Source organism: Capsicum annuum, chromosome 6 (assembly GCF_002878395.1).
Source record: "Capsicum annuum cultivar UCD-10X-F1 chromosome 6, UCD10Xv1.1, whole genome shotgun sequence".
NCBI lineage: Eukaryota > Viridiplantae > Streptophyta > Magnoliopsida > Solanales > Solanaceae > Capsicum > Capsicum annuum.
Genome location: NC_061116.1, coordinates 209363255 through 209384898, shown reverse-complemented (window position 1 = coordinate 209384898; position 21644 = coordinate 209363255). Strand labels below are relative to the sequence as shown.

General features: G+C 35.4%; 3 protein-coding genes across 9 annotated transcripts; 2 read left to right on the top strand and 1 right to left on the bottom strand.

Moving 5' to 3' along the window:
• Positions 1 to 4014: 4014 nt before the first annotated feature.
• Positions 4015 to 7255, top strand: LOC107855443 (biotin carboxyl carrier protein of acetyl-CoA carboxylase 1, chloroplastic). Its single transcript, XM_016700463.2, has 7 exons — positions 4015 to 4394; positions 4475 to 4531; positions 4928 to 5061; positions 5156 to 5456; positions 6359 to 6430; positions 6847 to 6912; positions 7004 to 7255. Exons 1-7 carry the CDS (start codon positions 4260 to 4262, stop codon positions 7025 to 7027), a joined length of 789 nt encoding a protein of 262 aa, XP_016555949.1. The 5' UTR covers positions 4015 to 4259; the 3' UTR covers positions 7028 to 7255.
• Positions 7256 to 9097: 1842 nt separating this feature from the next.
• Positions 9098 to 12048, bottom strand: LOC107855445 (protein Asterix). The gene is made up of 3 exons (XM_016700464.2): positions 11746 to 12048; positions 11040 to 11140; positions 9098 to 9388 (listed from the first exon to the last, which is right to left on the bottom strand). Exons 1-3 carry the CDS (start codon positions 11884 to 11886, stop codon positions 9322 to 9324), a joined length of 309 nt encoding a protein of 102 aa, XP_016555950.1. The 5' UTR covers positions 11887 to 12048; the 3' UTR covers positions 9098 to 9321.
• A 432-nt stretch (positions 12049 to 12480) lies between these two features.
• LOC107855448 lies at positions 12481 to 19771 on the top strand. Of its 7 annotated transcripts, none has more exons than XR_007056767.1 (10): positions 12481 to 12992; positions 13591 to 13675; positions 14115 to 14156; positions 15364 to 15532; positions 16788 to 16840; positions 16945 to 17169; positions 18668 to 18714; positions 18864 to 18929; positions 19061 to 19307; positions 19446 to 19771. XR_007056767.1 is itself a non-coding variant. In XM_016700469.2 (9 exons), the coding sequence occupies exons 1-8, from the start codon at positions 12700 to 12702 to the stop codon at positions 18911 to 18913; spliced, it is 969 nt and encodes a 322-aa protein (XP_016555955.2). In that variant the 5' UTR covers positions 12481 to 12699; the 3' UTR covers positions 18914 to 18929; positions 19061 to 19771. The 7 variants fall into 7 exon arrangements, 1 of the variants encoding a protein (XP_016555955.2); XR_007056768.1 differs by having other exon boundaries at positions 18864 to 18973; XR_007056764.1 differs by having other exon boundaries at positions 18859 to 18929.
• The last annotated feature ends 1873 nt before the right edge of the window (positions 19772 to 21644 follow it).

The window sequence follows — 21644 nt, the reverse complement described above, 5'->3', positions numbered from 1 at the left end:
AAAAAAAAGAGAGGAAGAAGATGAAGAGGGGTTATCGGGTAGGGGGAGAGAGGAAATGGTTGAGTTTTTTTTTTACAAAGAATTTTTGTTTTATTAATGATTTTTGGGCTCCATTGATTTAAGTTTAAGAAAAAAAAAAAAGAGGAAGAAGATGAACAGGGGGTATCGGTAGGGAGGGAGAGGAAATAATTTTTTGCTTTATTAATGATTTTTGGGGCCCCATGCCACTTGGCATCTTTTTATTTGGAATTTACAAAGAAAAATAATTATTCACGCGCCCCATGTGTTTGCACAACACGTACAGTGCCATGTAGGCAAAAAATACCCAATTGAAATAAAATGTGGGGAGTTAGGGGCCTGATAGGACCAGACCTTAGTTTAGGTGTCTAAGTGAATTTTGTCAACAAGTTTGAGTGTCTATCGATGCCTTTGACCTAACTTATATATAATTAAGGCCAAAGGTATCGATAAACACTCAAACTTGTTGTCAAAATTCACTTAGACCCCTAAACTATGATTTGTTCCTATCAGGCCCCTAAACCCCTCGAATTTTGTTCCAATTGAGCATTTTTTGCCTAATCAGCAAATTGTACATAGAAAGTGTGTTACACTTGCGTGACGTGGCAAATTAGCCAATTAAAAAAAATACATGGTAAAATAAAATTATACATGGAATTGCTGATTTTTTTATTTTTATTTAATTATTTATTTAATAATAATTTCTTAATTTAAAAAAAAAAAGAAGAAAAAAAGCACCCCCCACCCCGTCGTCTTCTTCTTCACCACAACGCCCCCCCTCCCCCCACGTCTTCAAGCATCCCCACCCACCGAATCGTCGTATTCTTCACCCCCCTCCCCCGGCGTCTTCACACACACTTCCGTGTTGAAATCCAACAATTCAAATGTAGCAAACTTGCATTTTTTCCGGCGAACTTTCATTTTTTTGGACTTGATTTGGACTGAATTCTTTTTTTTGTTGTTATTTACATGAATTTACATACATGGACTCTTGCTATGGATAATATATTGAAAATCCAGCAATTCAAATGTAACAAACTTTCATTTTTTCCTGCAAACTTCCATTTTTTTGGACTGGATTTGGACTTAAATTTTTTTTGTTGTTGTTGTTATTTACATGAATTTACATACACTGACTCTTGCTATGAATAATATGTTGAAAATTCAACAATTCAAATGTAGCAAACTTTCATTTTTTTTGGGCGAACTTTCATTTTTTCTGGCACATTAATGACGGAAAAGAATAAGAAAAAAAATATTTAAAAAAAAAAATCAAATTCAAATGAATGAAGAATATTGGGAGAAGAACAAGAATGAAGAAGAAGAAGAATGGTGAAGAAGATGAAATGGGGAAGAAGAATGATGAAGAAGAATGAAAAGAATAAGAATAACAACAGAAAAAATTTAAATCAAATTCAAATGAATTAAGTTTAGGAAAAAAAAAGGAATGAAGAAGAAGAATGATGAAGAAGATGAAATAGGGAGAAAAAAAAGAATGAAAAAAAAATGAAGAAGATTGGGAGGAAGATGAGGCCAGGGGTATCGGATGGGGGGGGGGGTTATGGGGAGGCTTTTTTTTTTTTTAAATTCTGTTTTATTAAAAAAAAATTGGGGCGCTCTAATGCTTTTTGTTTTATGAAAATTTTTTTGGGGCCTTTAGTGTTTAAAAAAAAAAATTGTTCTTAAAAAATTTTTGGGGCCCTCAGTGCCACTTGACATCTTTTTATTCGTGAATTAGTAAAAAAAATACTCCTCACGCGTCTCCCATGATTACACTGCACGCGCAGTGCCACATAAGCAAAAAATGCCCAATTTGAACAAAATTCGGAGGTTTTAGGGACCTGATAGGAACAGGTCATAGTTTAGGGGTCTAAGTGAATTTTCACAACAAGTTTGAATGTCTATCAATGCCTTTGGCCTATAATTAAACACCTGTTATATATGAATCAAGCTCGCGCACACATATATATACATACATGATGGCTATTCAATTATTTTTTTCTAGACTGTTTTAAATTATTATTTTTTTAAATAAGAATTTATAGGAAGTAACCTATCTACCTCAAAGATAGGGATAAAGTCTACACACATATTCTTTTCAGATCCTATTTTGTACCTCGAAGGTGGGGTAAAATCCACATACCTACATGCATGCCCTCTTTGGATCTCATTTTATGTTATTTTTGTTATTTCGTCGCCTTATTTATATCTATAATCTATAACTATATCTATAATATATAATATATATCTATAATCTCTATCTCGAATCTCTATCTATATCTATTCTGTAATATATTGAAAGTGTGAAGGGCCTTAGAAATGTTATTTGAACTTTTTGCCCTTCATTAAAAGTTTTTACTCTAGACAAAATCGTCTTTTCACTATTTTTTTTTAATATTTAAGAGTTGAAAATTAATTAAATATATTTATGGTAAAACCCTTCCTTATTAGAAGTCATCAAAATTAATGATTTTTCATAATATTGAACTGTTGAAAATTAATTAAATATATTTATGGTAAAACGTTTCCTTATTAGAATCATTAGAATTAATGTCAACTAATATTTTTTCATTAATTTAAGATATCTAAATCAATTAAATTTTATTTTAAAAAGATTTTAAAATTTTAGAAATAAATATAAAAGCATTAGAATAAGAAAATTTAAGAAGTACCAACTTTTAAAAGTTTTAACTACGTAATAAAAATGTAATCAATGATTTTGTAAAGATTTAACTTTGAAAACAAGAAAAACTTTAAATATAAAAAAAAGTCATACCACAAATTAAATATGATTCAAATTAATGAGTCTCTTTTAGCCTCTGACGGTAAGGGGAAAAGGTGTTGCATGACAAACACAAAAATAATGATCGATCAACCACTTCAAACTTCTGGTGGTTAATAAATATATGTGTTTACACTAAAATATATGTTTATGTTTATATTATTATATTAAAATATGAAGGATTTTGAAAAGTGAGTTGAACTTTTTACAGTTCATTAAAAATCTCCGCAATAGATAAAATCATTTAATTTTAAATAATCAAACACTACACATGCGTGGCACGTGCAGTTAAACTAGTATACTAAAATCCACATACCTACATACATATCCTCTTCGAACCTCATTTTATGTTGTTTCTATTATTTTGTCGCCTTATATACTAAAATCCACATACCTACATACATATCCTCTCCGTACTCCATTTTATGCCGTTTCTATTATTTCGTCGCCTTATATACTAAAATCCACATATTTACATACATATCCACTCCGGACCCCATTTTATGTCGTTTGTGTTATTTCATCGCCTTATATACTAGGTATGTTGTTGTCGTATACAACTTAAGCCCCATTTTATGTCGTTTCTGTTATTTCGCCGCCTTATATACTAAAATACACATATCTACATACATACCCTCTTCGGACTCCATTTTATGTCGTTTTTATTATTTCGTTGCCTTATATACTAAAATCCACATATCTACATACATACCTTCTCCGAACCCCATTTTATGTCGTTTGTGTTATTTCGTCGCCTTATATACTAGGTATGTTGTTGTCGTATACAACTTAAGCCCCATTTTATGTCGTTTCTATTATTTCGTCGCCTTATACACTAAATTCCCTATATCTACATACATATCCTCTCCAGACCTCATTTTATGTCGTTTTTGTTATTTTGTCGCTTTATATACTAGGTATATTGTTGTCGTATGCAACTTAAGCCATACATTATTTCGTACTGACGTCCCTAATGTCCGAGAAGCATTGCATTCATGTCTCCAGATTAACAGAATATACTAAATATATTATTATTGTTGTTACTTTAACTTAAGCGGTTAGATGAATGACTATTTAAATTAATTTTTCTTAATTTGAAGTTGATGATTCATAGTGATTTGATATTGATCCAATCATAGGCCCAATCCCAAAGTTCCTAATACTAGGGAAATAAGTGTGACAAACAAAACCCAATTACACTATTTTCACAGTCAAAAGGGACCTACTTGTTCTGTTACATCTACATACAACTCCCACTGCCAGCTTTAAACTCATTGTCCCCTTTTCCCTCGTGTGTATCGCCCCCTCCCCCTTTTTCTTCAATTTTTTTTCGGATTTTCCTTTGTTATATCTCATCAATTTCACCGTCAATTTCTCTTCTACAAAACCCCTTTAACCCATAAACGCCATCACAAAATCTTTCTTGAAAGAAAATCACTTTCATTTTCTTGATTTGTCAATGGCTTCTTTCAGTGTTCCTTGTCCTAAGGTTTCAGTCCTTTCTGTTGCTTCATCTTCCCATTCTAGCCAGACCCATCAACCCCATGTGTCCGTTTCCTTCAGATCCGGTCCTGCATTGGTCCCTCGTATTCAGGTTTGCGATGGAAATTGTAAAGATTGAAGCTTTACTGTTGCATTTGATTGAGTTTTAGTGTGTTTTTTCTTGTCTTTCAGGGTGGTTCCAGTTGGGTACAATCTCAGGTGTTTAAGGTGAATGCAAAGCTGAATGAGGTAACTTTTGATATTCCAGGTTGTTTCTTGAAATTTTGAGTTCAATGTGTTAACAGTATTAGTCTGATTGTTAAAGTAGGCTAATAGATAAATAAAAATAGTTTTTTTTTTATAACCATGGTGCTCGGGCTAGCTTGTGCGCAGCCCGACTAATTCCACTTGGATACCTGACACGTCCCACCAGCAAAAGAGAAATCATCTAGTGGTTTTATAGGACGTGAACTTGAAACTTCATGGTTCTGAACCACTTCACTGTGTTAAGCTATAAGGGATCCTTATACTATGTTTTGGTTTATCAGTTAGAAGAAAAAGAAAATGAGGCTGAAGATTCATATAGTCGAGCAATTTGATTTGGTATAGAAGCTAGCTTGATTGATTGAATTTTGTAAATTTAAGGTTGCGATTGACCAGTCGAACAATTCAACACCAGTTTCTGAGGAAAGCTTGGAGGAAGTATCGAAGACGGAATACAGTATTCCAGATGCTTCATCCATTCAAGCATTCATGTCTCAGGCAGCTGATCTCGTGCAGTGCGTTAAGCTTACTCTCTTCATGTATTTTTGTTTGTTTTCTCGTCTTTTGGTAGAGTTCGTTTTTAAAAGCTTTTGGCTTTATTGTGGTTAGGCTTGTGGATTCGAGGGACATTGTGGAGCTGCAGCTAAAGCAAAACGACTGTGAAATTCTTATAAGGAAGAAGGCGGCATTGCCCCAGCCACCTGTTGTTATGGCCCCGCCGTCTGCTCCACAGGCCTATGTTCAACAGCAGTTGCCTCCTGCAAGTGCACCTGCTCCTGCTGCTCCAGCAGCTCTTGCGCTTCCACCACCTGCGCCTTCAAAGCCTAAGTCTTCACATCCTCCAATGAAATGTCCCATGGCTGGAACATTCTATCGATCACCTGCCCCAGGGGCACCACCTTTTGTAAAGGTAAATATACACATTGGTTTCACCAGTGTTTTAGTAGTCATTGGACCTAGACCTAGAAGGAGGTATTCTGATATTTACCCGACAGGAAGTGGCCTTAGGAATAGCTTTGGGTTAATTGCTCCATAATCCATACACTCCTTCCATTTCAATTTGTTTGCCTGGTTCTGGACTTTGATACAAAGGGTAAGAAAGTATAGCAGATTTTTGAATCTTGTGGTCGTAAACTAAAGATTTGTCGAATGTACCATAATATCTTTTAATCTTGTGGTCTTGAACAATGCCATGTGAAAAGTTGGAATTAAAGAGTTTGCCAGGAAAGGAAAAAGCTATTCTTTTTGAAACAGACTAAAAAGGAAAATTAAACAAATTGAAAGGAATGGAGTATTTAGTAAATGAGCAATTAAAGAAAAGGGGGAAACTGAGAATGAAGCAAATGTTAACAATTGTTAAGCAATTGAACTTGCATCATCATTTTTATAGTTTGGAGATGAAGTAAATTTGTCAGGGCGGGATGAATATTTGTTGTTGTTGTTGACTGTTATTTCCATTTTTTCCCCTTTTTCTCTTTCTTTCCTTTAGTATCACTTTTTGGGAGGGAAGAGACTGGTAGTGGGCTCTTGGTTTTTGGTCTATATGAAGATTAAGTTTTTCATGTTGCACTATAGCATGTCCCTGAATTCCTTCGCATTATGTGAAATTTGGCATTAAATGTTTTGATTAGTCCAGAACCAGAGAAATATTTAATTAAGGGCAAATTCACTTTCACATTGTTCGCACGTTCTAGCGATCAAAGTGAGAATGTTTACCACTTTGTGCTTCCCTAGAGCTTCTCTTTTCTCTTTACCTCTATATGTTTGTCTTGTTGTTTTCTCATGACCCTAACTAAAATGGTGAATTATCAGGTAGGAGACAAGGTCCAGAAAGGGCAATTAGTCTGTATCATTGAGGCTATGAAACTGATGAACGAAATTGAGGTAAGTTCTGGATTATTCTTTCAGTTCCTTAATGCGCAAACTCAGTTCTATAGTTTCTTGCAATAGATAGATTCCTAGAAAGACGAATATGATAGATGGAAACGTTTATAATCTGACAATTTCTAATTTTGAACTTGTGTAAGTTTTGTATTTTCAGTTTGCTTTTTCTGTTGCATCCATTCTCATGGTAATTAGAGGTTTGTGGGAATGATGTAAATAGACAGGTGATGGTGAAGTTGGTTGTAAAATTAAACGAAATCATTATGTTGTTGAATGGTTTGAAATGAACGGCATTTTCAGTTGTGACTTGTGAACGCTATTGAGTTAACCTAATCCAAATTGCTCAGGCCACTCTGTTTGCTCTATGAAGACTCGCCCATGACCTACTGCACTCATTTTTTTTAATTCTTTATCAGGCTGATCAAGCTGGAACCATAGTTGAAATAATTGCAGAGGATGGTAAGCCCGTTAGTGTGGACACGGTATGTCCCTCTCTTTCTCTAATCTCCAGTATATATCTCTAGACTTGTTCGGAAACTTGTGCTTTATTTGATTTCCAATCTTTTCTTGCAGCCTCTATTTGTCATTGAACCATGATAGAAAGAAATCAGCTTGGTGTGCAGCATAGGTGGATGAAGCAGAGTGAGATTCAATAGTTATAGAGAGAAAATCTGTCTTTAGCTCAAGGCAGATCTACTCAGAAGATTGGTTCACCATATTTGTCTTGTTGAAATCTCTGATCCTATTTATAGCTTGTATTGTCATTTTCTTATGCTTCTCATAAATTTTGGAACTATATTTTCTTTATAAAGTTGACTTAATTGATATCCTCTAGTCCATTGTCACCCTGCTATCTTTCTTTCTCTGCCTTCCAAGTACTTAATGGTGTGAGCCCCCAAGGCTTTTGTTCATTCGTAAGAGTGCAGCGTCAGTTTAATCTCCATCGAGTTTTGAACCTTGCACCATATTGGTCTTCGGGGGTTTCTCAGTCCCTAAAATATTTTTTTGAACTGAGATGAAGGCTGCAACATAATCTAACTGCCATTCAGGTGGGCAGTTCAAGATCTACGCCTATGAGATTTGTTGAGTACATATTTGCATATAGGCAATCAAAGATATGCCAGCCTTGGGTATCGACGTTTTTACAGCATCTGCGAAATGTATTTGCTTCTCTTCATGAAGTATCAAGCAGAGTTTGTTAGAACTTTGAGGAGATGCAGCTTTTAGAATGTTAACATATAGAATGAAATTGGTACACTAACATAAATAAAGCTTATTGTTCATGAAGTTGAGGAAGTACTCTGACCAAGTTCACAAGTGGACGTGTAGAAAGAACATAACTGAGATTCAATGCACCACTTTTTGGCCTATCTTTTCAGACTCGATGATCAAATGAATACAACATATCCAATGTAATTCGACAAGTAGAGTATGGAGAGGGTAGTATATGCATACCTTATTCCTACAAGGTAGAGAGACTACTTTCTACTTTCTCTATAGCCCTAAGGCTCAAAGTAAAAATATTACAAAGCTGTTTGAAAAAAAGAAACTAACGGGAGTGAAGAAGTCAAGACATAATGCTCAAGAAAAAAAAGGCAATCCATACTAAAAATGTAGTCATGACCATTAAATAATATGGTAACCAAAGTGCTAGAAATAGTTAAGAACAACATGAAATGGAATAACAAGAAACTCCTAGAGTAATACTAGTACGAAAGACTTAGCAAGACAACCCTCAACTATCTAAACCCTCTATCCTAATTTGTGTCAACCATAATCTTCTATCCAAGGTCATTTCTTTGGTAATGTGAAGCTACGTGAGTCATATCTAATCACTTATCTCCAATACTTACTCGACCTACCTCTTACCTTTGCTTCTCCTATAATCATCCATAGCCAACCTCACCCTCTCACCCCTCAATGCTAGTGCATTTGTGCATCTCCTATTCACATGTCTTAACCATCAAAGTCTCACTTCCCACATCTTATCTCTCCTAGTGCAACCACACATCCAACTCAACATCCTCATTTTTTGTTGCTTTCAACTTCTAAACGTATGACGATGGGAGTTCTTGACTGACCAACATTCTGCACCTGCGCTTCATACAACGTATAGTCAATCTAACCTCATAGAACTTACCTTTAAGCTTAGATAGACCCTTATCACATAAAACTCAGATGCTAGCCTTCATTTCATTTATCCCACACCAATGCAATGTGTAACATCCTCAATGACTTATTAATTACATTGATAAGATACTTGAAACGATTGTATGAATGATGAACAAATTATTCAGACAGGTTGAGTCATGGGAGAAGAAATTATTTAATTATCAGAAGCATAAACTAATTTCGTTAACCACTTGTAAAATCTATGATAACTTCACATAACATAAAATTCATCTATGACTTCATATACATAGAAAGTAGTGCTAAGGAATCGTCAAGGAACAAATATTACCGAGTAGTTGAAAGAGTGAATCTGTTCCATTAAATTATTTAAGTGGCAAGAGTTGAAAATCAAACGGAATATTTTATCCTTTGTATATGCTAATAGAATGTTATCACCGACAGTATAATTTTGTCTAGTTTTTCGCTAAAGAGCCAATTGGAACTTCAAACAGAATAACCTGTAAAAAGAGGGTTAAAACTTACACGCACCCGGTGTATACACCAAACCAATGTTCCATACCACAGTTAAGCAATTAAATCAAGTAAAATACATATTAATTAATCATGGTTAAGTAACATGAAGAGAGAGCTCAAAACTACAAAATAAACATATTCTACAACTTTGTTTAGCTCAGAATCATCAAAGCAGCGCAAAAATTTCGGGACGACATGCACACGTTTGACATCAATATCCTGAGCTTGTGCCTAAAACCATTCCATCAAGTTTTCTTGCTTCCACGGGGACCAACACCCAAGTAGTTTGTCATGAGACCCATAATACCAAACCTGAGACAACAAAAATAACAAGTTTTGATTAGACATGCAACTAGTGTAGGAATGGAACTGTGATAACTAATAGCAGAACAATCAGTTGCAATATGTTCATACTTTCCAAATCGCTTGATCGAGTCACTCTTTAGCTAGTCAATGGTATCTCTTTGTTTAGTTTCCAGATCTATAACACCACCTTACTGATAATTGAGAACCCAATCTACTTCACTACTTTACTCATAACTAACATATAGTATAAACTAGGCTACTACACATTGGGCACAACCATTTTGGAATCTGGACACGGAAGCAAAGGGGAGGAGGAGTAGAAGATGATGATGCTTTACTACTAAATTTTTTTGAGACATAACAAAGAACGAATGGACATACAAAGCTCATACTATTTGGCTGCAGGAGAAGGGAAACAAGACACAATTAACTTCCTGCAAAGTTAACAGTTTCAAAAAAAAAAAAGAAATTTAACTTCCTGCAGTTTTTGTTCATTTGGCCAGCAAAATAGTAAAGAGACAAAACCCCAGAACATACCTCATTACAAATTAAGTCCTACAAAAGTTACCATCACCCAGACAAGTAAAGATGAATCTTCTTACTTCACTTTTTAAGATAACATATTTTCCTCTAACTCCAAAAAGTAAAACAATATGGAGCCACAATGACAGCTCAAACTCATCTATGCTCAATAGATACTTAGGGTTCCTAACTTTAGCTTTCTTTTTCTCTTTGATATTCTTGAAAAGCTAAGTTACTCTCTTTTTTTGTAATGAAGGAAAATGATTCCTCGTTTTTATCTTCCTATACATTCCATACAAACCACATACCAAATGAAAATTTCTACTTCTTAAAATCATGAATAAGCCAAATTACATGTCAATATTTATAAGGATCAAAGGAGATAGTCCAATTAAAAAGTTCTTCCCCTTCTTTGTTCTTTCTCATCTAACCACTGAATGCTGCAAAATAACAGTGTTTTTGGGCAATACAATAATATAAATAATGCATTCCAGAGTTCAAAAAACAACCATCCACAACTGGCATTTTGTAAAATTTAGCTAAATTTGCTTCAAATTGATGCTCTTAATGCACAGCAAACTGCAATTGCATGGAAGTCAAAACATAATCCCAATCCTGGAAAAAGTCCACTAACCATTCAAATCAAACTACATTCATGATGACCACTTCATGATATTTTGAAATTAAAATTACTTCTAGGTTTAATACCTCCTTGTTAATATAAATGCAGGAGCAGCAGACAATCCCACTGAAAATTGCATTTACCAAGCGCTAGCTCCAGTGCAATAATAAGAAAAAGTATCAATTGTTATTGAAGCAAGTTCGATCTATTCTTAAGAAACCTCGACTCTAATAGTACTTCTGGTGAGTTTTCAAGGATGTTTTTTCCTAATAGCACCCCACCCCGTATGCCTTTCAATACATATAGTATCAGCCAATATTTGCTTATGCATAATCAGCGACAGGTTCAATCCAAAGAACATAACTCTAACACCAGCAGAATTCAAATTTAAGCATTTGAATCCCCTTCGACAAACTAGGAGAACAGCTCCAAAGTAATACATCTAAAATACATCCAACATACACCAACAACATGTATAGATCTTAATACAATTAATCAAACAGTTGAACTTACATCATGGCCATCGAGATCTGCTTAAGATCAGTTTCCATATTCCTCATGTTAGCAAGGGATTGAGCACTGAATATAATCGCAAGCCACGAGCAAATCTTGTACTACAAAACAAATCACCGGAGTAAATCATATTTGATCATACAACAATCTAGATCAACACAACCAAAACAAACACCACCGATAAACATGAAGTCTAATAAGTTCAAATACAGATATAAGCAGTCGATCTCGTGCATTCGCAGCCCGAGAGAATTTGTTTTGTAGGTCATTTACAATTTTTTGATAGTTTTATGGCATTTTAAGAGATCTGAAAAGGCCATTTTCATCGCAATCATCATTTTTCCTAACAAAAAATCGAAAATATAACCAAATTAGGAAACATTAATCGAGTATATATATACAGATATATGGAATTTATAAGAGTGCATACTATGTAAATTAACACTCAACCAAAACAAAGTCCACCTATGTACGTGAAATCTAATCAGCAATAGATCTCGTGCATTCGCAGCCGGAGGAAAATTGATTTTGTAAGTCATTTGCAATTTTATTTATTTTTAGTTTTATAGGACACTTAATTTTTACACACGAGATCTGAAAACGCCATTTTCTTCACACTCCTCTGTTCGAATCTAATTCTATAGATTAAAAGACAAAATTAAGTCGAGTATAGGTACAAATATAGGTAATTTGGAAGGACACGTACTCTGAACATGGCGCCAAAGACGCCGAAGATGACGGCGATGAAGCCGGAGTAATCAATAGGAAGATCTTGTGGAGCTACCGGCGAAGGCTTGTACGGCTTCGCCGTCGACGGTTGCCGTGGATCGTTCGCCGGTGACGACATGAATGACTGATGTAGAGTTTTGCTCCGATTAGGATTTTTGGATCACAACTAGAAAGAAGGTTTGGAAATAGTAGTGTGGTTATTTATATATGAACCCCTTGCATCTCTAGATATTGCATATGGAGGCAAAATGTTTGAACAAATTGCAATTAGACCCCCTGCTGGATGTCATAATTTTGTGTTCTTCCATGATAAATCATATTCTTAAATTCACTATTTTATTTTAGTGATTATATCAATAACAAAAACTAATACTTATATTTTTTTAAAATCATCTGGAACCGAATCATACACAGTTCGCTATTTTCTGTATGTGCTTATAAGGAATGTGCGTTTTTATTCGTTAGGTTCAAATTTTGTCCCTTATGACACATCAATGTCACATGTACAATTTAAAGGATAATTCCATAATAAAAAGTTGAGCACATTATAGGGCTATTATACAAGTTGGACAAAAATAAATAAAGATTGTTAGTTAATAAATAAAGATAAAATGATCACAAAAAAAGTTACATAACGATGTAATCATATTAGATCGATCATTACATGAATTGATACTTTAAATTATTACGTAACATGATGAATTTAATAATAAGCTGCTATAAAATTTCAATAACAATTAAAACAAATATTACAGGGATAACACACATACGAACACCTTGGACTATCAACTTGATGTTGTAACTTGTTACACTATAGTTACATTTTGACTAACTAAGGGATCTAAGTGCTAATCTTCTAAACTTTAGGTGCTAAATCGACCACTACATTCTACTCAAGTTCAGCTAGTAGCCGCCATCAGTAGTGCAATCAATGGAGTCCAAAGTCCTCCCAATTGCTCAGTCGCCGGCGCCGTCACCTCCTACCTTTTCCGACAAAGCCAAGGACTTTAACCTTCAAAATCCGGCTGCAAAATCTCCGGCGCCGTCAATAACGCCGTCGACGCCGTTATCTGTACAAGATATACGGCGATGGAAACCGGCGGCGCAACGTAACCTGAGAAACCAATGGTCGAAGTTAGCTTCTCTACAGACTCAATGGCTTTCCTTATCATCTACTGCTCGATCATACGCCAGTAATGTAGTAAATTCTTATCTCTCCCAAAGGTAAACTTCAAATCAAATGTTTAAATAAATTACATAAAAAGAAAAATAAAGCTCACTCCATTTTAATTTGTTTATTTGTCATGCTTTACTTTTTAGTCCGTTTCAAAGATTGTCTCTTTCCGGTTTATAGCAATTCTTTAGTTCTAACTTTCAATATGACATGTTTAAGACCACGAGATTGAACGATATTTTAGTGCATTCTAAGTATCTTTCGTTTAAGATCAGAAATTTAAAAGTTTTTTACTTTCTTAAACTTAATGTCAAATCAAAACCAGACAAATAAATTAACATGGAGGAAGTATAAATCACAATTGTTGAAGTTGAAACATCTCTAAAGTGTTTGGAAATTTTGAGGGAAAAAAGAAAGAAGCTGTCTTGACTTTCCAAATAGTAATATCCATATTTTAGGATGGGATAGTATTGAAGAGAATATGTGAATTTGTGCTGTTGTGAATGTGATTTCTTTTATGAAAATTAACGTTGGGCCTAGCTCAACTGACTGCACAAGTTCATATCCTCGACTAGAGCAGGACTCTAACAATTTTGAATGTTGAATTATTCTTGATTAGGAATGACCTTGGTTGGGGATTTCGTGCAGGTATATGGATGCAATGGAGTTAGGTGTATTGACAGAGATGCCTGATATACGTAAAAAAGCATGTAGTAAATTGTTGAGGCAGCAGGTGATTATAGTAATTGCCTTTTTGTCCTGTTGTCTTTTGTCTTCAATTTGAAATGTCCCAGAAGTTGGCATTGGCACACTCCATAAAGTTGATTGAGAGTCGAAGTCTTTGTTGCCTGATGCTTCATCTTTACTTGATGTCCTCGTTGTATCCTCCTATGTGGGAAACCTATTGAATTTGAGAGTGCCAACAATTAAATGAACATTTACAATCAAAAATGGATGATTTTTGTTGCTAAATTAATGTTGTTTGGTTGCTTGTCAAGTATACTTGAGATTATGCTAGAAATATTTTCTAATTGCACCTCAGAGGTTTTCCTTGTTATTTAATTGGTCAAGAATGCTGGAAAAAGTGTGTAAAGGTCGAAAAAACCATCTCTGTTTAATGACAAAATCGAACTGTACTCGATTACTTTCTCACAGTTGTCTTCATTTTTCAGGTGACTAATAGGAGTAAGCTCTTGTCATCTTACAAAGATATGGTATGCACACTACGTACTTGCGGATTCACTTCATAAATGTGTCTGTGATCAACTTGCTACTTTGAGTGAAGTTGGTAAACAATTTTTTGACAAATTAGATGAAGTTTATCTGCGGTTTCCTGTTCTGCTTCTCAAAACGTGAATGTCATTTTATATTAGTAAAATATTTTAACCTATCTGTATCTTCCTCCATCTTGCTGACTATCCTCTTTAATAATTCAGGCTTGTCCAAATGTTCTATAACTGTGTTACTTTAACATGCTCCCAATTTTGTTCAACCCGCTCCAATGTTCCGAAGGGAAACCTCCCCAAAGAAAAATAGAGGAACAAATAGATATGTATGCCTCCTCAATAGTTTGAATGACTGATTTTGATCAGGACATTTTGAATGACTAGTAAAGCACGATGTTACTTTTATAATCCCCTAATATTTGGAAGGCCAGTGGTTGTGTTAAGTATTTCTAGGTGAAGAACATATCTGTTGTTTAGTTCACTCCCTGGCACAAGTTCCTTCCCTGCTATTTATAGTAAAAGTAAAAAATAGATATATCTTCTGGTATTTGGAGTTTTATCTGCATTTGTCTTCCATGCTTATCGGTTCTTGTTTGACACTGAGCTGCATTTATCTCATACTTGGAACATCCAACGTCCTTGAGATTCTACTCTCATAGCCTATAGTTGTATGAGTATCCATTTCTTAAGGTTATCTGTCCAATAAAACTACGGGTTTGACAAAATTATATAAGTGAATTTTAGTTGGCTCAATAAGCTTTAGCTAACAAGAGAAAATATTTACTTTCTGAGAGTGTGTGTGTATATATATTTCGCTAGGTGTTAGTGTATAAGTTGAAGGAGCAAAAGGTTTGGTTGCTTAAAAAGCTGGGTTCTAAAGTACTTATAGTCAAGGGTGCAAAAATCAAGAGTGAATCAGGAGATATATACATAGGTCCTAGCTGTTTGCATGATGTCACTAACTCATTGACAAAACTAATTGCAAGTGATTTATTTATTTCCTAGCCTTGGTTCTTGATTTTTCCTTTTATCAGCTGTTGCTTAGGTGTGGATCTTATTCCGCTACATGTCTTTATTGAAGCTATAGCATTTTAACAGACTAGGATATTGGACGCGGCATTTTACTTTCTTGGTTCAAGTGCCTTCTACATAAATACCATGACTTTTTGTTGTCTGACTGTTTAGCTGCCTACAGGTTGCTGTTGTAACTCAGATGGTCAATGTTTCTAAATCTATGAGGTGTTATCTGAAAGGATCAAGTGGCACCTCAGTTACTGAGTTTTCTTGCTTCCCTGGAAATCAGAATGACACTGGTGATTGTGATGGAATTCCTGTTTTCACCTTTTGGTCAATCTTTGATTTCGGTATGCTTTTCCTTTGCAAGTCACTAACTATCCCCACTAGCGGAAATTCCTGCAGAGGCTTTCAATGTTTTGTTAAAAGGTTATCATATGCTAATTCATAGTGTGAGTTAATCAATGACTATTAAATTTATTATAGGCTTAATTAATACTACAAGGTTATCACAAATTTTTATTAAAACTTTCCCTCAAGAATACTATTACTGATTTAATGGAAAGAAGATTGTGCTCTGGAACAAGAGAGGATTGATCGAGTGGAAAGCACCCGCTGCTCCTATATTTCAACCATTCAATTCACCGAGAAACCACAGTGGGGAAGGGCCACTGTTACTCGGAGGGTTGTTTGGGGGTTGGGAGGGTAGACATAGGTTGACATATTCCCCCCAAAAGGGGGATCCTGTGCTGGCTGTACATCTTTCTGCAACATACACGTGCTATTCAAGCTAATAACTACTTACAACTTTGAACTAATGCCCCGGGAGATGCCTAGCTTTTATAGGGTGATTAACGGAGGATTGGCTGGTGGATGCCTTATGGATATTGTTTAGAGAAAAACATCATCGAGTTAGTTATAGGGACAATGATTTCATTAGACAATGCAACAATCAATTTTAATTGTATAACCCTATTTGACCAAGGGAAGAAGTCGAATTTGGTGACTGCATAACAGTAGCTTGCTACTCGACTGCTCCATATTTCACCCTATACAGACCACCCAGTTCTTGAAAGCATCGCTCGGCTTCAGCATTAGTTAGATTATCAATCTTAACAGTCAAATCAAACAAAAAAGATTATAACAGTTTGCTATAGTGGAGTTAATCATATAAGACTTAACCAAAAAAAAAGTCAGTACAAAACCTAAACAAATCTGGTTGTCCTCACTTGTTCCTTATCAAGGGAGTCAATGTGGTATAAGGTGCTAATAGTAATATTTTAAGTCTGAATGGTCAGGAATTTTGGTCGTTTTCCTTCCTGGTAATAAGGTTTTGAACATGCTAGTCTCTTCTGGCTGACCAGAGGACATTCAACAGTCACCCTTAATCTCATTGGTTAACTAAATAAATATTGCTCCATGTGTGGCAAATCTTACATATAGACTTGAGCTAAAGAATGGAGATAGGGTTTATGTCGCATTAAACAATCACTAAAAGGAAGTCAACATTGGCTTCCAGTTGATCTTAGACAAATAAATTTCCTTTTTATCTTATGTATCTGCTTCGAATTTAAAATTTGCAATTTGCCTCTCCAATGACTTCAGAGAAACTGGCAGAGGAGCTGGTCCAGATGTTTGTGTCAGAAACAAGTATAAAGGTGTTTTTCTCATCTTCTCAGCTACAGTTAGGCATTTTTCACTTTATTGGTTGAAATCTTCTATCCATTTGTTATTGCCTTCTTGAAAGTTGTGTGATGTGCAGCGGTTGCTAGTGATGGAAATATGCTCCATCGGGGCCGAGGATTTTTCACAAGTCGAGAGGCTGAAATGGAATGATCATTTCTATGTTGGAGAGTTTGATGATCTATGCATATGTAAGTCAAGCTCAAATGAGGTTGTTAAGCAACTCGTGCCCAGGGTAGAGAGCTGCAATTTTCAGTCTACCAGCATGCAATCAAGTAGTCAATTAGAGAGGAGCATTCTCCAGGTATTGAGTCATCTTACCTGTTGTATATGAAGTTATACTTTTAGGATAAATTTGTGTGCCTACTTCTATGTATGTGTCTATAGCTGTTACAATTATTAGCACACTGAGGTACATCCCTAGTGCCTCAAAAGACCCTAGGCATATGATGAGATATATCATCGTTACTTTGGGAAAAGACCCTCAACCAGCACACTGAGTAGCATATTTTAATTATGATTGTACCTGGACTAACTTTAGTGTTGCTTTTAGCATTCTATCTTGTACAGATGCATATAATATATAAACAACATTTGGCCTTTTTTTAACCCCCCCAAAAGAGAGAAGCATATGTAATTTCTCTAATGGTACCGACAATAAATATGTATTTCTCATATAATTTCTGGAGGTCTTCTATACTTTTTTTTGGGGAAACTGGTAATATTTGTTTTACTTATAATACATAAAGTGCCTTTTGTTTATGACTCTCCCTTCTTATCCATCTTCTTGAACTTTCAAATTTTTCTTGTAAAAAAAGCTTTGGCTTGACCATAAAGGCCTTTTTTGGTGACAAATTTCTCTTGAAAATTGTGCGAGGTTTGTTCGTTGGAGGTATTATTACCTTTGTGCAATTTACATTTTTCCTTTAAGTTCAAGGCATGCTTTCCTGCCTCTTCTATGCACCATTTCTGCTCATTCAATCATGTTTTGTTTTTCAAGATCATGACAGTGAATCATATTTTGTTGTGTTGGTAATATTTTTATAATGGTGGAGTAAAATATGTAGACGTGATTCATTTTATGTCGACAAGTCTTCTACGGCTAGATCTCTAGGAAGAAAGAACCCATGGTGGATAGTTAAGGCTAAGATATTCTTCAAGGAGTATTATCTACGTGGTTCCTGTTAGTATTAATATTAAAATGGTGTCGGTTAGAGAACTATATTTCTGTGTATGACTACTTTTTATACCACTTGTAACATGGGCTTCCACCAGATACGAATAAATTTTTATATATGAACAAGATTCTTCAAGGAAATGAGCCAACCCCCAGGGCTCTGGTCATTCTGATTTATTGTCAAAAGGGCGAAGAATCAATTAAAAAAGATCCCCTAGTTCCAATTAACGCTTGGGTTAGAGGCATGTTATGGGTTGGTAAAGCAGTGAACCCATTATCTATTGAATTTCAAACCATGCACCACTGTGCCCGCAATTTCTTTGTTTTTTTCCAGGAATGGTGAAAAATCTTCATTGAGACATTGAAACTGGTCAAAAGATACTTGGAAGTTCCACTGTTTATGATCATATTAGATAGATCTATGATTGCTTTATTGGATGGAAAATTACAAACCTTTGAGTGGTGTTTCCACATCCTTCTATGGTCAAAAGATACTTGGAAGTTCCACTGTTTATGATCATATTAGATAGATCTATGATTGCTTTATTGGATGGAAAATTACAAACCTTTGAGTGGTGTTTCCACATCCTTCTATTTTTGTACTAATTAAATATTTGAACTGTAGGTTTACTTAACCACCTGGATTACAGAAGTCAATGTTGATAGATTCAGGTAAAGTAATTCTGTGGGACTTCAGAGTTTTTCATTCTTAGATACTGAAGTACGTCTGCGTATCTTGGCTTCTATTAATATGGGAGTTGACAAGTAATATATCACATCGTCTCGATGAGTTTTACAGTATTTTTTCCTCGACAGGATAGGTGAATTACTTACCATAGCAGGTGAGGAGATGCATGTTGTCATATCATGAAGCCTCAACTACCCAGGTAGGTGAACAATGGTGAAAAAAATGCTCCATGTACCTAAAGAGGTACTGAGCTGATCTTCAACCTTGTAAAATTTTTAACTTTCAAAATTCTTTAGAAATAATGCTGATTCATCTGTTGGACCTGAATAGAACGGAATGGATACAAAGGATTCACATGGACGACCCCAACTAAATTGACGTTGAGGCGTATATACACATATAATGCTTGATGGATCTAGTCGTCAATGAGGTGGATACAGTTCAAGAAGATACAAAAACTGACTTAAGCTGGGATTTAGACAGTGAAGTTATCGACAAGGAACCGTCCAACTTACAAACAACACTACTGCTCAAGTCGAGATATGGGCTTCCATACAGTAACAAGAAGCAAAAAGATGTACAGAAAGTAGCATATTTCTAAATTCATGCATAAAGATCTTTACTTTGACATTTACAGTGATCTTTATCCTTTCTTTTCTTATTTTTCAATAAGTTTTTGGCAAAAACACACACTTTGACAAATAGCCTCTCTCAGGGTTAGCGATATGAGTACACCAGCCCGTGTGGTGGTAGCGGGCGAACTAAGGATTTCGTGCTTGCGAGGAAGCGTGTGCAAATGGGTGAACGCATCACCAGCCAAGCTAGTCACTTGGAACATAGGGGTTTTCAATCCCTGAGCTTCTGGGCCTTGAGAACCGACTTGGGAATAATGTAACGAGCAGATGCAACGAGATTGAACGAACAAATACAGCTCCAAAACAGTTGCAAATTGTAATTAAGTAAATTAATAGCTACTAATTATAATTACAATCCAAAACTGTAGCTGTTCATAAAATTTCCTCATTTTTCATCTACGACTAATTATTACTCTTCCCTCGTTCTAGATTTGCTCAATCTCAATCTTATATATAATCCATAGCCGTATCATACCTGTTGAAGATAATGAACCAAGTAATCAAGATAATGATCATACAATGCAGGACGATCACAATGCAGAAGCAAGTTATGTTAGGATTCTATTAGTTAAGAGTCATGCTACGTAATTGTAGTAATATTAAATGTCTACTTGTATTTTGACTGTAGTTTTAGTAGCTTAGTTTAATTATAATTAGGACTCTTCTATTGTGATCTACTCCAATAAAATAGGACCTTGTAATCTACAGATTAATCATCAACGCAAATCCTTGATTTTCTCCATCGTAGTGTGAAAAATCTACAATAGCTACCTCCCATTTTAGGTTGAATATTGTTGCTGAAATGTCATTGGTGATTCTGGCTTGCATTTATTTTATTGTCTCCCTTCATCCAATCTAAATCTTTCTCTATGGGTGTTTACATAGGCGGATTTTCTAGCGTTTTGCATTGGTGATTCTGAATTGTGTCCAGGAGACAAGATTACAGAATCGAACACTCAGGACGCGCTTTTCTGCTCTCTCTCTATTAACATATCAAAGTGCCGACTCCTTGCAAGCAACCTCGATAGAAAATATAACGTGCCGACTCCTTACAAACAACCTCGACAGAAAATATAACGACGGACGTGCTCCGACAACCTTGCCCGAGCCTCCCTCCTTCATTCAATTCTTGACATGAAGGCAGCGTAGCACGTCTGTATTTGACACTTATCAATCAGCATTTAGTGATTTTCGAAATTGTAGTTGTAGCTAGATCGTATCTGGAGCATTCTAGTTTGTAGCTAGGATCGAGATCTGAATTGCCTAAAATCAGTGTGTCCAGCAAAATTAAGAAAGGGTTGACACGAAGAAATTAAGCAAACAGGTACAGCGAGATTGGGCGAACAGATGCAGCCAAATTGAGCGAAGCAGCTGCTAAGAATCTAACAACTACTGGTAATTATGCAAACTATAACTATTTATGAAATTTCTCTTTTATAAATGGACTTTCTACATTCACAACTACAGCCTCTCTACCTCCACAATCTCTAACTCCACATGGTACGGAGACCCCACTTGTGGGGTTTCACTAAGTATGTCATTATTGTTGTTGTACATTTACAGCTTTTCGAAGAAAGAGCTATCGCTTTACCTTGTCTATGGGTTCTTTTACGCTACATAAAGCATAAGCAATTCTTCTTCTAACAAAAACACACTCGCACAAACAAACAAAAATTGTCTGTTAAATTTATTAAACAGTAGATTCCCTGGCATCTACTATGAGTAGATTCCCTGGCATCTACTATGACATCCCATCAGACTTTGATTTGCTTAGTGATACCTCATTCTGTGCATTCATTTGTTCTTGGTTTGTCTCATTCTGTGCATTCATTTGTTCTTGGTTTGTAGTGTGTTATAACCCTGGAAACTACACTTACTGTTAAGCAATGCTTGATGTCTTAATAGTTTCTAAGCACATTTTCACGTAAACAACACAAGCATTTGATGAACCAATTAACCAAGGTTCCATCCCAATACCGAGTATCAACCTTTTCAATGGACTGTCAAAAGTTAAGCCAGAGGAAAGCTAGAGAAATCACATATCAAACCAAGCAGTTAGCTCATACCGAACAAAACAAACACCACCTGAGAAAATATGGCCTGGTTGGGTGGAGAGGGGGAGGTTATATGAGATGGAACAGTCGTAAAAGAAGGCATGCTTCTACAGAATAAGAGAACATGCCAACATTTTAGACTACATATACTTGATTCTCTATTTCATCATCTTCCATGAATCCTATGTCTGTAACTTCTGCAGGTTACATACCCCTAGGTATATA